Here is a 15,076-nt window from a genome sequence, read left to right on the forward strand (position 1 = left end):
ATGGAAGGTACAAGAATCCAGTAGTTTTTCAGTCTACAAGGTTGGACCTCTCAGCTGGTCTTTTGTTTATTTGAGAATCCCCCCAAAAAAGTGGCCTCTGATGGCAGTGAAGGAGTGGACTTGCCAATGAGTTTGAGAGCAAGCAGGCAAAGAGCAAGCTTCTTTCCTCCATGTCCTTTATATAGGCTGCCAGCAGGTATGGCCCAGATTCAGGGTGGGCCTTTCCACTTCGAATTATTTAGTTAAGAAAAATTCTCCCCTAGCATCCAGGAGGCAGAGGCAGATGGGTCTCTGAGTTTGAGGCCAGCCTGTCTACAGAGTGACTTCTAGGCCAGCCAGGGCTACACAGAGTAACCCTGTTCCAGAGGGTGGGGGGTGATCCTTCACAGGTGTACCCAGCCATTTGGGTTTTATTTAATTACAGATGTAGTCAAGTTGACAACCAAGAACAGTCATCACAACTTCACCCCTGGTCGACTTGACAAACAATCATATCTCCTCATGTCATGATTAACTGCTAAATGAAAACAGTAACCATGTCAAAAACTACCTCTAACACAATATAACTATCCCACATACAACCCCAAACAGGTTGCATTAACCCTGAGGGACATTCTTTTAGTATCTCAAACTTAAATATGATAACCATTGGCACTCTATTAATCTTACTTTTCATGACAAAGAAACTGAAGAAACACAAATATCTGTACAAACGCATTCTTAACAAAGTCAGACAGAAAAACTCACATCAATTATAATCCTTGTTTTTGCAGCTGGTCACATGGCCTTAGCAGGTATTTATATCCACCTTCCTCTACGTCCCATTCTGTATTTCTTCCACCCTCAGCCAGCACCTCAGCAGGTCTTGGCTCTTTTCCTGGAGGAGTAACCCATACCGTCATTTCTGAAGGGTCTCTTCCCTTTGTCATCCTGCCTGGATTAGGCTGTTGCCGTTTCTGATAAACGTTCATCGTAGGACGTGATAGCACCAAGAGGTGCCCTAAAGGATCTACTGTGCAGCACACGTCATCTTTCCTACCTCCGTTGTGGAAAAGCAATCCAATTTTCCTTGGTCATCTGAATCAGTCGCCCCTCCTAACACTGTTCTTCCTTTCTTAGCCTATTGGCTTAAGACCTCCATAAGCCCCTTCTCTAACTGGAGGGTCAAAATGTTTCTTGGGATTTTCCCAAATCTGCATCAATTCAGAGCCAGTCTCTTAACAGATCAGGGAACGTCGGGCTGTTTCCTTTTCCCTAATGTACAGTTACCCTTGTAAAGGCCCGCAGGCCCCTCTGGGGAAGGACAGGCGAAAGACTAATAGCAAACTCTTAGATAGTTTATCAAGGGCCTTCCTCAGGAGAACCTAGCCATCCCTTCATTCAAGGGATTTCTGAATATCCAAACTGGCTCAAGTCTGGAAATTGGATCACAGGCCTAAATTCCCTTTTGCTATAATCAATGTAGCCTTTTTTTCTTTTATTTGTTTAGAGTTTTTCTGCTTGCATAGATCAAACAGAAATGCAGTGGGCTTCTCATCTGTTTCCTTCCTGGAGACGTCACGATTGATGAGCCAGTACCAAAGGTCCAAGCCAGCATAAAAATCACTTTGCCTCTGCTGAGCATCGCCATAAGTAGATCACCTTACCTTTGGCACTTCAGTGCTGCCACCTGGCCCCTGCTGCTTCTGGCCCAGTTAAACCCACTGTATTTAATTCTTCCAGCCTACTGGAACAAGGAAAAGGGCGGCAGCAGAGCTCTTCAGATGTGCTGGTGCCCCTCGCCATTTTTGTCTTACACTGTTAATGAAGGGTATGTCTTCTCCGCCTCCCCACTGTGGAGGATTAGGCCTACACAGCTTCCCACTCTGGCATTACAGTGTCCCAGAGCCCCAAAATCCCTTCATCAGCACTAAGCCAAAAGACATACCTCCAATTCCTTTTCAGTAGGCCACCTTTTGACAAATGCTTCAGCCACCATTCAAACTTTTGACACTTTTTTGGGGGGGACAGGGGGCATTGTTCAGGACAGTTTTCTCTGTGTAGCTCTGGGTGTCCTGGAACTCAGAGATCCACCTCCCTCTGCCTCTCCGGTGCTGGGATTAAAGCTACCACAACTTGGCTTTTGACTCTTCCCCCCCCCCTTTTTGGAACTGTGAAAGCTTCCATATTAAACTTAGACTCTCCATTCTGTGGGTCCATATGAATAAACTCAGCTTGATATAATTTTATGCTCCTTCCACCATTACCCCACACCCTTAAAATCCATTCCCGCTCATATTCCCCAGACTTCTGCTTGAAGGAACTAGCAAACTCATTAAGCTCTTCAGCAGTGTAGGGCACCTCCTCGTGGACAGCACTTTCCACCTCCCCTCTGGGAGCCTGCTTAGCGTGTAGTCTGGTTATAGGTCTAGTGGCAGCGACTGGTCGGCCCTGAGGGACATCAGTATTGTGTTGCCTGGCATCTCCTTAGAGACAGTCGCTGCTGGTTTACCAGACAACGAAGGATCAGTTTCTTCAGTCAAAGGCACAAAAGGCAATATTTCAGAGTTTTGGAGTGGGAGCACATTTTCTGCTGGGGAGAATACATCAGATAAGATAAACCCACGAGAACTGGAGGGGTCAAAGTTCTCAGCCTTAGTAGGCTTCTCCCTCACATCCCTGTCTCAAGTCACAGGATCCCATCCTTCACCAGTTAAAGCCCTCCCTTTAACTCCTGTTACCCTCCGAGGCTGGAACTCACAGGTGTGCCCAGCTGCTGGGGTTTTAGCTAATTCCAGATGTAGTCAAGCTGACAACCAAGAATGGCTGTCATACCAGCTCTTCAAATACATGAGCCCTTTGAGGCCACTTTCACTCTAAACACCACAGAAATAACTCCACCACGGGCTTGCCTGTGTACATTGCTGAAGCCTGGCCAGGAGCCTCACTTGTGGTCATCTGCCTTTGCCAAGGGCCAGTCAGAATCTAGTAAGGGTGGCAGCAATAATCTTCCCGGGTTTCTTTTGTACCTGGCAGGTGTAAGTGCCTTGCTTTGCCTTCCCTGCACCTCATCTTACAGCCCACTTTGCTCACCCTGTATCTCATCCCTGCCTGTACTCATATGATTCCCACGTGGGTTTCCCTGCAGCCAGCCGGTTTCCTCTGTCCTCTGCTCCACATTCACGTGGGCCTCCTTTGCCCAGTGCCCTCCTGGCCTCGAACCTGCCTTGCCTCTTCCTGTTTCTACGAGGAAACACTGCTCTTCTACTTCCCCTCTACTTGTATCCAGACGCACAGTTGCAATATCCCTTTCTCCACAGCATCTTCAGAGTCTTACCCTGTGTTCTGAGGCTGACTCCTTCTTCCGCTTGTCTCTGTTTCTCCTTACGTTCTCTCCTGAAGGAGGGAAAGACAAAGACATGGCCATTTCTGTTCCTACTGTCCCCAGACATCTGGCCTCCTCCAGTGTTTTGTTTGGTGGTTGAGTCTCACATGTGAATATGTGTCTGGGTGAGCCTCATGGTCCCATGCACAAGCCAGAAGATACTCCTGGTACCAACTAGAGTGCGGATTTACCAGTGACATTTACCCTTATTCTGTTGAGTTGGCTGCGACCCTGTGAGCACTGTATTGCTGTGGATCTATGGAAATTCCCATGCTGCCCCAGATGTCCCATGGGGGGCCCAGCTTCAGCCTCTACCTACTTGTTCCTCAGGTAGTCATCTCTTTACATAGGTCATCTTCCTGGAGAGACGGGTGTCCGAGCTGGAGAAGGACAGTGCAGCTGCTGGGGAGCAGCATGGCAGGCTGAGGCAAGAGAACCTCCAGCTGGTACACAGGTAAGTGTGGCCTGTGGCCTGGCACTGCCTCTGGCCACCACAGCATCACTTGTACCCTATTCATCATTCTCTGCCTCACCAAGCAGAGAGCTAGTTCATAACTGGTACCACCCATCCATTCACATGCTGGCTGGGTACCAGGCATGACCAGAGGACTCTAGCGGGTTGAGCTGAGGCTCTGCAGATATCTGCCACAATATCATAGACAGTAGGTCCCTCGAAAAGTGAGCGAGGGTACTACTTGCTTGTACGCAAGTAAGATAGTTCTAACTGCCAGGAGCGGTTAGGGAGGTATATCCTAAAATGGAGAGCTGGGCATGGTATTGCAGACACACAGTTCAGATACTTGGGAGGTAGGAGGATGGCAACTTCAAGTATATTCTTGGCTATACAGTGAGTCTAAGACCAACCTAAGATATAGGAAATGGTGCTAGGGAGATCATTCAGTCAGTAAAGTGTGTGCCTTGGCAAACAAGGGGACCTGCGTTCTAACCCCAAACCCCTGTAAAATGTTAGGCACGAGGGCATAATCCCAGCATTGGGGAGGTAGAAACAGGAAGATGCTTGGGGCTTGCCACTGGTCCGTGTAATCAGTGAGCTTCAGAGGAATTAGACAGTGTTCCTGAGGATGACACCTGAAGTTGTCTTCTGCCCTCCACACACATGTGCAACACACATGCGCATGCGCTCACACACAGGTTTTAAAATTTTAAAACAAGGCACTGGAGAGATTGGCTCTGTAGTTAAGAGCATTAGCTGCTCTTCCAGAGGACCCAGCATCCTTTTCTAGCCTCCACTGACACTGCACACATGTGGTATACAGATATACATGGAGGCAAAACAGCCACATACATAAAATAAATCTTTCAAAAAATAAATTCACGGGGAGAGAGTGGCTAAGTTAGTGGGGCATGCATGTGCTGCATACGGCTCTGAGTTCAAAATGGACCCACCAAATGGGAGGGCATCATTGTACTCAGAGTCCATGCAGGTCAGTGTTCGGCAGCACTTAGTACTCTTCATGAAGTTGACCCAGGGTCTGTCTGCAGCTGGTTTAGAGTCTGGGAGCCTCTGATGACTATTACTGAGAACCTGGCCTGGGGGAACCTGGCATTCCCACCTTGGCATTGGTCCTGGGTTGAGTCTCCCGAGGCTCTTGTTGCCCTCTTCATCCTTCAGTAACTCTTAGAGCCAGATACTTTCTCCACTTTGCAGAAGAGGAAATGGAGTCAGTGCAGCTTACATGGCTGGCCTGGGCTTCAGAGGACACCAGGTAGGGGCTTTGGGGCTGAGGGCTGAGCCCCATCCTGGACGAACAGGTAAGGGAGCTACTGTGCAGGGCCATGGGTGGCCTCTGTCCATGGCCTCTGTGCACCTCAGCCTTTTCAAGTGACTTACTCTAAAGGTAAACTGAACAGGAAGTCAGGTTACATGGTGTCCTCCCATGGGCACACATGCAAGCAAAACACCCATGCACATAACCTAAAAGTAAATAACCTTTGAAAAAGAAATGAAGAGGAGCCATGTCTGGGTTTGTGTGCCTGTAACAGCAGCACTTAGGAGGTGGAGGCACAAGGATCAGGAACCCTTACAGGTGTGTTCTGAGTGTGGCTGACCTGCACTAGCCTGTGCTGCTGGTCTTCACACTCTCTGTGATCTGTTTCTCACCCTGCATGTCTCCATGTGGCTCTCAAAGGTATCTGTGACTTGACTTTCCATCTTCATCTCTGAGAAATGGGTATGCATGTGTGCATGCATACATGTTGATTTTCTTTCCACCTGTGGTTTCTGGGACTCAGACTCAGGTAGTTAATCTGTTGTCACCCTTTAGGAGATTTCTAAAGTTCTCTCTATAGTCTCTTTCTTTTTTTCATCAGCCTTTACTTCTTTTGGTCATAATATATATTCTAGAACTTTAATCTTCATTTTCATAATCTCTAATATTATCTTTTGTTCCTTTTTACCTTATGCAATATCTTCAGTTTTGAATTTGAAACTTTCTTTTCTATTTTAGTTTTCTTATTCATTTTTCACTTCTTCCTTTTCTCCCAATCCTGTCCCTCATTGGAGTCAGCTCAGGGTCTTGTATATGCTGAACAGGTACTCTACTTTGGAGCCACACCCTCCTATCGTGAGTTTCTCAGAGTGGTTTTTTGGTTTAGTTTTTCGAGACAGGGTTTCTCTCTGTAGCTTTGCCTGTCCTGGACTCACTTTGTAGAACAGGCTGGCCTCAAACTCAACGGAGATCCGCCTGCCTCTGCCTCTCAAGTGCTGGGATCACAGGCGTGCACCACCTCACGTGGCTTTAAGACTGCTGTTCTTCCCCTAGCATGCCAGTCTTATTTCCTCACAGCAGTAGACATGCAGCTTTCCAGACTGTATGACGTGTTTCTTCGTGTGTTCTGTAAACCCCCTGTACTGCCTGGTGCTCCTCGCTGGTCGTCATTCTCATATACCAAAGAGGAGCTGAGGTGCACACGCAGGGTTATAGCGTTTTCACAGCTGTGGGCAGGGCTGGCAGTACTTTTCTCCAGGACTGTCTCTGACCATCCCTGGCTGCAGAAGCCGGGGAAGGGGCTAGAGCCTCAAGCCTAAACAGGCCTGTGTTCTTCTCTTAAGTGATCCTGGTGGGGGCCGGGTGCAGGGTGAATCCTCTCTAAGAGCTGGTCTAGCCCCTCAAGGGTACGGAAGCCTCGCTACAGTCTGACTGTGCCCTCTGAAGTCTCTACTTGCCTCAGCAATAAGGACTTCCTGTCACATTTGCTTTCTGCAGAGTGCGGTGGCCCTTTCACCCCAACACTTTCTGCCTCTTCCGGTTGTGCATGTCGGAGCTTGTAGTGGCCATCACGAGACGGCTGCTGCCTGGTTGGTGCACAGTGCCTCAGAACAACCCTTCATCTGCCTTACAGACATGCACATCTCCTCCCCTTTGCCTTTAGAGCCAATGCCCTGGAAGAGCAGCTGAAGGAGCAGGAGCTCAGAGCCCAGGAGAGGGTCCTGGAAGAAACCAGGAAGCAGAAGGAGCTCCTGTGCAAGATGGAACGTGAGAAGAGCATCGAGATCGAGAACCTGCAGGCCAGGTGAGCAAAGCTCTGATGCAGGCAGGAGAAGCCTCGTCTCCCTGGGAGGTACAGCATCTAGGAGAAGCTTAAAAATAGAAAAAGGGGCAATCAGCTGGCTAGTGGCGGTGCATGCCCTTAATCCCAGCACTCCGGAGGCAGAGGCAGGCAGATCCCTGCCTTAAAGGACAGTCATGGCTACACAGAGAAACTGTGTCTCAAAAAAAAAAAAAAAAGTTTAATTATATTAATTTGTGTTTGTGCATGCATCTACATGTGTGGAGGTCACGAGGACAACCTGAGGCAACCATTTCTCTCCTGCTACCATGTCCGTTTTGGGCATTAAACTCAGGTGGGCCGGCCAGCCTGGTATACACAGACTTCATTCTCCCATATCCCAGAAAATACCAATTTTTATTTTGAGAGAATTTGGCAGAGTCACTTTTGTGTTCACTTGGAACTGACACCATGGATGCTTCATCCATTAACAGTCACATCCCAGGAGCAACTGATACACCCACACACTGATGGAGCTGTGCCAAAGGGACACTGGGACCAACTGCAAGAGCTTTAGAGACCAGAGCCGTGAGTGGCAATGGCAACAGTCCCAGGAGGATAGCCAGGGTGTAAATGAGATGGGCAGGAGTCCTGAGCCACCCGGTCAGCCTGTATCTGTATTTTGCTCCCAGAGGACTACCAAATACTGTCTTTCAACACTCCTTCAAGAGCTTGTGTGGGGCCCTCTCGGAGTGTGAACTAAGAGGCTAGTAGAGAGATACCTAGCAGACACACCTTGACCAAGTGACCCAGGATGGCAGTGGTGACAGTGCTGACTAACAGTGTAGCCCAGCTGGGTATAGGTTGTGATGTGCCACAGTGACAAGGAGGAAAAGCAAGACTCTACACTGTCTACAGTTTTTCTATAAAACTAACATTCCTAAACCCAACGTGCCTTTAAAAGCCATCATGGCCAGTGCAAGGTAGCACACACCTGTAATCCCAGCATTCAGGAGATAGAAGCTAGTGGATCAGGAATTCAGTCATTCATGTTTACACAGGAAGGCTGAGGCCAATCAGGCATTTATAATACGCTATCTCAAAAGACGACAGACAGCAAAAAAGCTGGGTGTTGAGGGAAGGACTAGCTGCGGCACTTGGAATTATCATGGGTCACAAAACAGCTCCCTTGTCCTATGGAGGCACACTGCAGGTCCCAACCTGTTCTCGGGTCCTAGGTTGCAGCAGCTGGATGAGGAGAACAGCGAGCTGCGGTCCTGCACACCTTGTCTGAAGGCCAACATCGAGCGTCTGGAGGAGGTGAGCTGCTGGCCTGGTGCTTGTGGGGAAGGCCCTGCCTCAAATAAATGTTGTCCTCGACCCTCTGCCTGTCACACCAGCATGAAGCCAGGGCCTGTGGCCAGGGCCTTCCAAACAGAGGAGGGCAGGGCAGGCTGGCAACACGGGGCCCTGCTGTGCTCAAATGTGAAGGAGCTGCTGTTCAGACATTTTGCCCAACCCAGCCTTTCAGCTCTCCCACAGCCCTAGAATCTGCAGGCCCAGAGCCCACACTGTGAACTATTGTCTGAGGTGACTGGAATATGGGTCTTGCACATTACCAGGCAGAGGCAGTACTGTTACCTTGTGTTCAAGTCTTTCTCTGAGAGGCACCCTCACAGATCCCTCTGGGAAGCTCTGAAGTGAGGGTGTTTTCAGCCTACATAGGGTCTGACTCCTCTGATCCAGAGGAGGAGCCAAGCAGGAGCATCCACCAGATGCTAGGCTAGATCTTGTCCATATGAAGGTCCCCTTGGCCACAAGGCAGGGCAGCTTTGCCAGAATGACAGGAAAGTCCAGATAGTCCTGCTGTGGACTGAGAGTGGGAGCCATGACACCTTTCTCTGCATAGGAAAGCAATGGTCTAGAGCACAGGCCATTGGGTCAGGCTGCATGTAGGGGTAAAGCAGTGCCACTGCCTGTGCACACAGGTGTCTGTCTTTGCAGGAGAAACAGAAGATGCTGGATGAGATTGAAGAGCTGACACAGCGGCTCAGTGAAGAGCAGGAGAATAAGAGGAAGATGGGGGATAGGCTGAGCCACGAGCGGCATCAATTCCAGAGAGACAAGGAAGCAACTCAGGAGGTGAGCTGGGCCCTTTGTCCCCTCCCCGTGGTCCCATATTGTCTAATGTAGCCTGCTCTCTGATGGAGGCCGGGAAACCGTTGTGTTTCCTGCCACTCTGGGCAATGCCACTGGTGTGTCGTTGCCTCCTGGAACACAGGTCAGCATCCTCCCAGGAGAGGGTGGTCAGGGCAACCAGCCTTGTGTTTGCCTCACAGCTGATCGAGGACCTCCGCAAGCAGCTAGAACATCTACAGCTCCTCAGACTGGAGGTGGAACAGCGGAGGGGCCGCAGCAGCAGCCTGGGCCTGCAGGAGTACAACAGCCGTGCCCGGGAAAGCGAGCTCGAACAGGAGGTCCGCAGGCTCAAACAGGTGTGACTCTGCCCTGGCACCTACCCTCACAGAAGCTCCTGGGAGGCTGGCCTGAGAACGGGCACCAAGCTGGGGTCCTTTCTGGCAGGGCCTTGTTCCAGCAAGGAGCATATAGCTCAGTGTGACACTGTCATGTCCCCTAGGACAACCGTAATCTGAAGGAGCAAAATGATGAGCTGAATGGACAGATCATCACCCTCAGCATCCAGGGTGCCAAGAGCCTCTTCTCCACATCCTTCTCAGAATCTCTGGCTGCTGAGATCAGCTCTGTCTCCCGAGATGAGGTAACTTGTCTCGCCTTTGTAGAACCCTAGGCAATAACCCGTTTGTACAGCTCCCATGCCCTCTCTGCACTGACTCTTTGCTTTCCTGCAGCTCATGGAAGCAATCCAGAAGCAGGAGGAGATAAACTTTCGCCTGCAAGACTACATTGACAGGATTATTGTGGCCATCCTGGAAACCAACCCATCCATCCTAGAGGTCAAGTAGGACATCTTAGCCCAGTTTGGGCTGGTTATAGACTTCACAGCACCCCAGAGCGGCCCTGTCTTGCCACAAAGAGCCAAGACCAGCTGGCCCTACTGCTTACCAAGCCTAGGGTGTATGTGCCCTCATGCAGCTGGACTGGGATCTTAAAAGAAGGGCTGCAGAGGGCTATACGAAGGAAGAAAGGGAAGTCCACAGCAGCCGAGGAGTTCAGAGGCTGGGCTCTCTGAACGTCAGGATGCCAGGGCCTCCCACCACAAGCCGGCTTAGCCAACAACACCCATGTCTGCTCAGCAGTATGCACATATGTGGGGATGGTCTCTCAGGCCGGGATGGGCCCTTTGATGACTCTCTGGCCCACTCCTCTTCTTGCTATGCAGCCTGTTAGGAAGAGAGGGAGAAAATGAATCCTCACCTCAGTTGCTGCCTCTCACTCATGTTGACATGGTGCCACCCAAGCTTGGCCATTCCCACATTGTATGCAAGCTGAGGACTCAAAGTTGAACATAGACATGGTAGCGCTGGAAAGAGAGGCAGCAAAGATGCACATGTGGGGCCTGGTCTGGAGCTACAGGCCACCTATTCTCCTTGCGCTGCTCAGGCCATCTCCCAGCAGATGGGCTTCCATTCACCTTTGGACCCAGGGCCTCCAAGCCACACAGCCATTCTTTGGCCAGACCCTCACTACAGTAACTCGTCAGCTCTGGTCCTCTTGTGGGGGCTAGAGCAGCTAGTTCATTCTGACTACGGAACTCACTTTCTGGACTGGTGAACACTGTCGGCCTTTCTGACCCCAGGTGCAGGTGCTGCTTCTCCTCAGGTGTGGCCTACCCTGGCTCCTGGGCCCACACTCTCCTCAGACTGACTTTGCTGCCTTGGGAAAAGTCTATATTTCCCAGACAATAGTCAAGGCCTCTGGAACCAAGTTTCCTTCTCTGATTCTGAGTTTAACTCTCTGGGTGTCTCCCAGAGGTTTATCTGGGTGTCATTTTAGTGGTGGATGGGCGGAGGAGGCTCTGCACAGACCCAGAGGTAGAGGAAGGCTTGCTGCCTGCCCCTGCACTACCCACAGAGCTGCAGTAACCATAGACATCTGGGCCTGAGCCTGAGCACTAGCTGGAGTCCGGACACAGCAACCGAGACCATACCATAGGCTGTGTGAGTGTGTGTGCGGGTGAGCGCGTGCGCATGCGTGAGTGCGCACACCGGTGTGAGTGTACGTGTGCTCGTGCCCACACATGCTGGCCTGCCTCCCTTCACTGCCTCCCCTCCCCCAGACCATACCATAGGCTGTGTGAGTGTGTGTGCGGGTGAGCGCGTGCGCATGCGTGAGTGTACGTGTGCTCGTGCCCGCACATGCTGGCCTGCCTCCCTTCACTGCCTCCCCTCCCCCTTGCCTACCTTACGCAGTACGGTTTAAGATGATGTATTGTACATTTTGGGGAAAGCCTCGTGTGTAAATCAGTGTAAACTTGGAGGACAGATTTTTCTATCATGTAGAGTAGGTATTTTTTATAGACTGAAGGTTGATCAATTTTTTAATACTTTCCAGAGAGAAAACTATCTGTGTATACATAAGAAATATATATATATATGTATAATATATCAATACTGGAGCCCTGCCTTTCTGTGCCCAGGTCCAAGCCCTGTAATAAGGTCTTGTGGCCTGTCTGCTGTCTGCCCTGCAGCGCTCACTGTAAACACAGGTCTCCAGGAGACACTGGGAAACACCAATCACCAACTTGCTCAATGCACCTGCTTCAGCTCCCTGAGAAGTAGCTCTTCCTCCGGGGCGTGGAGGGATGGGAGGCCAAGAGGATTCTGTCCCATGTGTCAGCCACCACAGATTAAAGCTGTTACTGCGCACAGAGGCCGCCTCCTTTCTCCATGGGGGGTGTGGGGGGGTGGGCTGGGTGGCAGTGGTCTTGGCCTTTGTCTTCCCCGGGTTTCTAGGGAGATGATGTTGGTCATTTGAGTACAGACCCTGGGAGGCCCTCAGTCTTCTGCCTTGATTGGGTTGGGCCTACCCTGAGGCCCCAGGATTGCTCCTCTACTTCCTGGGCAGCGTCAGGATCCTGAAGCGAGTAGCTCTGTTGACAGTCACTTCTAAAGGCAAGATTCCAGTGACCTCCAGCCAGCCCCTTAATGGTAGGACCTGTGCCCCGAATACAGCCCAGAGGGGTGACCTGGAGCCTTAGTTGAGATTGGCAAGTGGGAAGAGGGGGAACGATAATAGCTATGGATATCACAGATCTCAGGCACAGTGTCTCAGCCCCAGGCCACACATCCTATGTCAGAGAGGAGTCACTGTGTAGTGGGGTCGGTAATAAAGTGTTCAGCGCCACAGAGAACAGGAGGAGGAAGAGCCCCAGGAGGGGCCAACACGGAGCACAAAGGCAGGGTAGGGAGGAGGCAAAGGCCAGAGGACAAGTGTGGCTCAGTGGCCAGACTGAAGAGCACCTGAAGAGTTTGGGTGGCACTGTAGTCACTGACACTGCACATCACCAGAGCCGAAAACTGTACACCTGTTGCACTCCCGCCCAGGTTCCATTTGCATGCACCTGTTGCCTTCCTGCCCAGGCTCTATCCGAAGGCATTTGATTGACAGCAGCAAGGCCTCTCTGTGCCTAGGAGAAGCTGGGAACAAGGAGGACATCCCACCAAAGCCTGGCGGCTCCTCGGCTTATTGTCCATTCAACCAGTGGAAGATTCTGAGGGAACCAAGTCCAAGGAAGATAGCTCCCCATTTGGGATGTGGTGTAGGGGGATCTCTTGGTTGAAGTGGGTTGTCAGTAGAAACATTCCAGAAAAAGCTGTCTAAGAGTTTCTTGTAGGAGGCCAGCAGCGTGCCTAAGGATATTTCCAGAAGATGGCAGCCCCTAGCAGACTTCTCACTCTACCTCTGATGGTAGGGGGTATGGAGGGAGTGGCCACGGGCCTTCCCAACTGTTGAGCCTGCAGCAAGGGGAACTCTTTTTTTTTTTTTTTTCCCCAAAGCAGATCCTGTCTCCAGCTGGCTCCTGACATTACTCATATCTTTCCAGTCTTTGTAAATATACGTTAGAGAACAGCGTAAACGAAGCTTGTCCTCTGCAAATTTAAATTGACACTAGCCTCCCTGACCACCCTGGGGAATACCCACTATTGGTGGGCCCAGGAAGGTTCTTAGACCTACCTGCCCTGAACTTGCTGGCATTTTGGAACCTGGAAGAAGTCCAGAGCACAGCAGGAATTTTAGCCAGGAACCTCCATTTGTGTTCATTATGAGGTTGGTGTTCATATGGAAGACAGAGAAACTTTGACCAGACTGGCTGGCCTGCCTGGTGCATCAAGCTTCCTGAGTGTTCATCCAATGTGATCTTGACTCTGTAAAAGCTTCTGAGTCTCTTTCTAACCTAGGGTTTCACAAGTGCTACGCAAGCCCTCGAGCTGAGCTGTATCTACTGCAAGCACCTCTATAACTGTACCTTTTTGTTTTGTTTATTGGGTAGGGTCTTAAGTGATTTGGGTTGTCCTCCAACTCACTATGTAATCGAGGATGGCCCTGACTTTCCTCTCTCCACCTCCCAAGCGTTGGGAATCATAGGTCTGTCCCACAGCTCCCACCTCCCTCTCTCTGAGAAAGAACTCACTTTGTAGCCCTGGCTGGCCTCAAAACTTGCCTGCCTGCCTGCCTCTGCCTCCCAAGTGCAAGTGCTGTGATTAAAGGAGTTTACACCATGCCCCAGCTCTTTACTTTTTGAGACAAATCCTATTGTTCATGCTGGCCTTGAACTTACTTTCTAGCCCAGGTCAACTTTGAACTTAGGACTCTTCTGCCTCAACCTCTTGACAGGACTATGCAGCTATGCCCAAACTAGGTTCATTTTCTTTGTTGCTATGTCCCTAAAGCTCAGAACAGTGTTGGGTCCCATCTGCTCAGGACTCGGGGTTGTTGATCGGTGGCTTCTGTCCCTGCAGAGGTCTCTCTGCCCTTCTACAGGCTTTTCTATGGTCCAACCACTCATCAGGGTTTTATCTTCTGGCCCATACTACAATAACAGAGATTATGGCTCAGTTAACAAGCTGGGATAACCCAACAAAACCTTCCGTGTGATCATCTTATTAGGGTGGTGCATCGTGGCACTAGTGACGATCTACAGTGACTAGAGATGCTGCAAAGGCCTGTCCTGGATCCATCTTGATGACCATGGGCGTCATCACCCACTAATGAGTTGTCAAACCATTGCTCTTCTGGATGCAGATCTATCTTCTCCTTGAGGATAGGCCTTACTTCTAGTTTCCCCATGTCACCATAATGCCTGACTCGCCCAAGAGGCCATTTAGTGACTGCTCATTGATGAGTGAGCAGTGACCCAACCACTGTGTCAGTGGATTCAACCCCAGCTGATTCCCTCAGGGTGCTCAGGATGCTAGTTTCAGCTCCAGTGTTGCCAGAATGTGTGGTGTGTTCCACACTTGGGCACAGGAGCCCACACACAGCATCCTGAATTCAATGGCCTCTCTTTAGCTCGCTAAGCTTCTCGAGCGTGAATGATTTCACAGAAACATGACCTGTAGGCTCTACTGACCCAGGCTCAAGTTTTCTGAGTCCTGGGGCAAATGTTACCCAATCTCTGATAAAATATCCCGAGTGCAGGGGCTTCTTTTGGTGTCCCTTTGCTACCTGCTATGTCTCCTCTTCATCTTCCAGACGACAAGTGGATGGGAGTGATTCAGTTACTTCGGGGAGTTAGAGGGTCTTAAAGAATAAAAAAAAAAAAAAAAGCTTTGGGGGCGTTTGTGAATATCACTCAAAGGACTTGGGAAGATGTCTCAATTAGATGTCAAGACGTCAGTGTTTCTCTAGAAAAAGTGATGTGCCTATCTGGCACACTTGAATAAGCACGAACCTCAGACAGAGCAGGTCCAACACGATTGTTGCCTCAGACCTCTGAGACAGAAACCAAAAATCGCTGAAGGGGCTAGGAGAAGTGGATCGCAGGACGGGCCGGACCACCTTCCGACCCAGCGGTGCAGACAACAGTTTCAAACATACAAAATCGTGACCCAGACTCTTGACTTCGCCTCTGTCGCAGTGAGTCTCAGGCCGCGAAGACGCCCACCGGAGCTTTGCCCAGAAGTCCCTTTCAGGGGATCCTGGGAGCTGTAGTCCATTCTCTCCCCGGATCGCGCGCGCCTCAGCAAACTAGCACGGGAGTCCTATCCGAATTGGTAGACT

At 50.4% G+C, this 15,076-nt stretch overlaps 1 protein-coding gene across 2 annotated transcripts in view; it reads left to right on the plus strand.

Annotated features, from left to right (window-relative positions):
- Rab11fip3 (RAB11 family interacting protein 3) overlaps window positions 1–11,723 on the plus strand; it is a 78,613-nt gene extending 66,890 nt beyond the window's left edge. For both annotated transcript variants that reach the window (XM_060363924.1, XM_060363925.1), the window contains 7 exons: window positions 3,715–3,818; window positions 6,758–6,898; window positions 8,113–8,194; window positions 8,879–9,016; window positions 9,214–9,369; window positions 9,513–9,653; window positions 9,745–11,723. In XM_060363924.1, coding sequence (XP_060219907.1) covers window positions 3,715–3,818; window positions 6,758–6,898; window positions 8,113–8,194; window positions 8,879–9,016; window positions 9,214–9,369; window positions 9,513–9,653; window positions 9,745–9,858 — 876 coding nt within the window. In that variant the 3' untranslated portion in view covers window positions 9,859–11,723. The remainder of the gene's footprint in view (window positions 1–3,714; window positions 3,819–6,757; window positions 6,899–8,112; window positions 8,195–8,878; window positions 9,017–9,213; window positions 9,370–9,512; window positions 9,654–9,744) is intronic.
- The last annotated feature ends 3,353 nt before the right edge of the window (window positions 11,724–15,076 follow it).

Source organism: Meriones unguiculatus, chromosome 11 (assembly GCF_030254825.1).
Source record: "Meriones unguiculatus strain TT.TT164.6M chromosome 11, Bangor_MerUng_6.1, whole genome shotgun sequence".
Classification (NCBI taxonomy): domain Eukaryota; kingdom Metazoa; phylum Chordata; class Mammalia; order Rodentia; family Muridae; genus Meriones; species Meriones unguiculatus.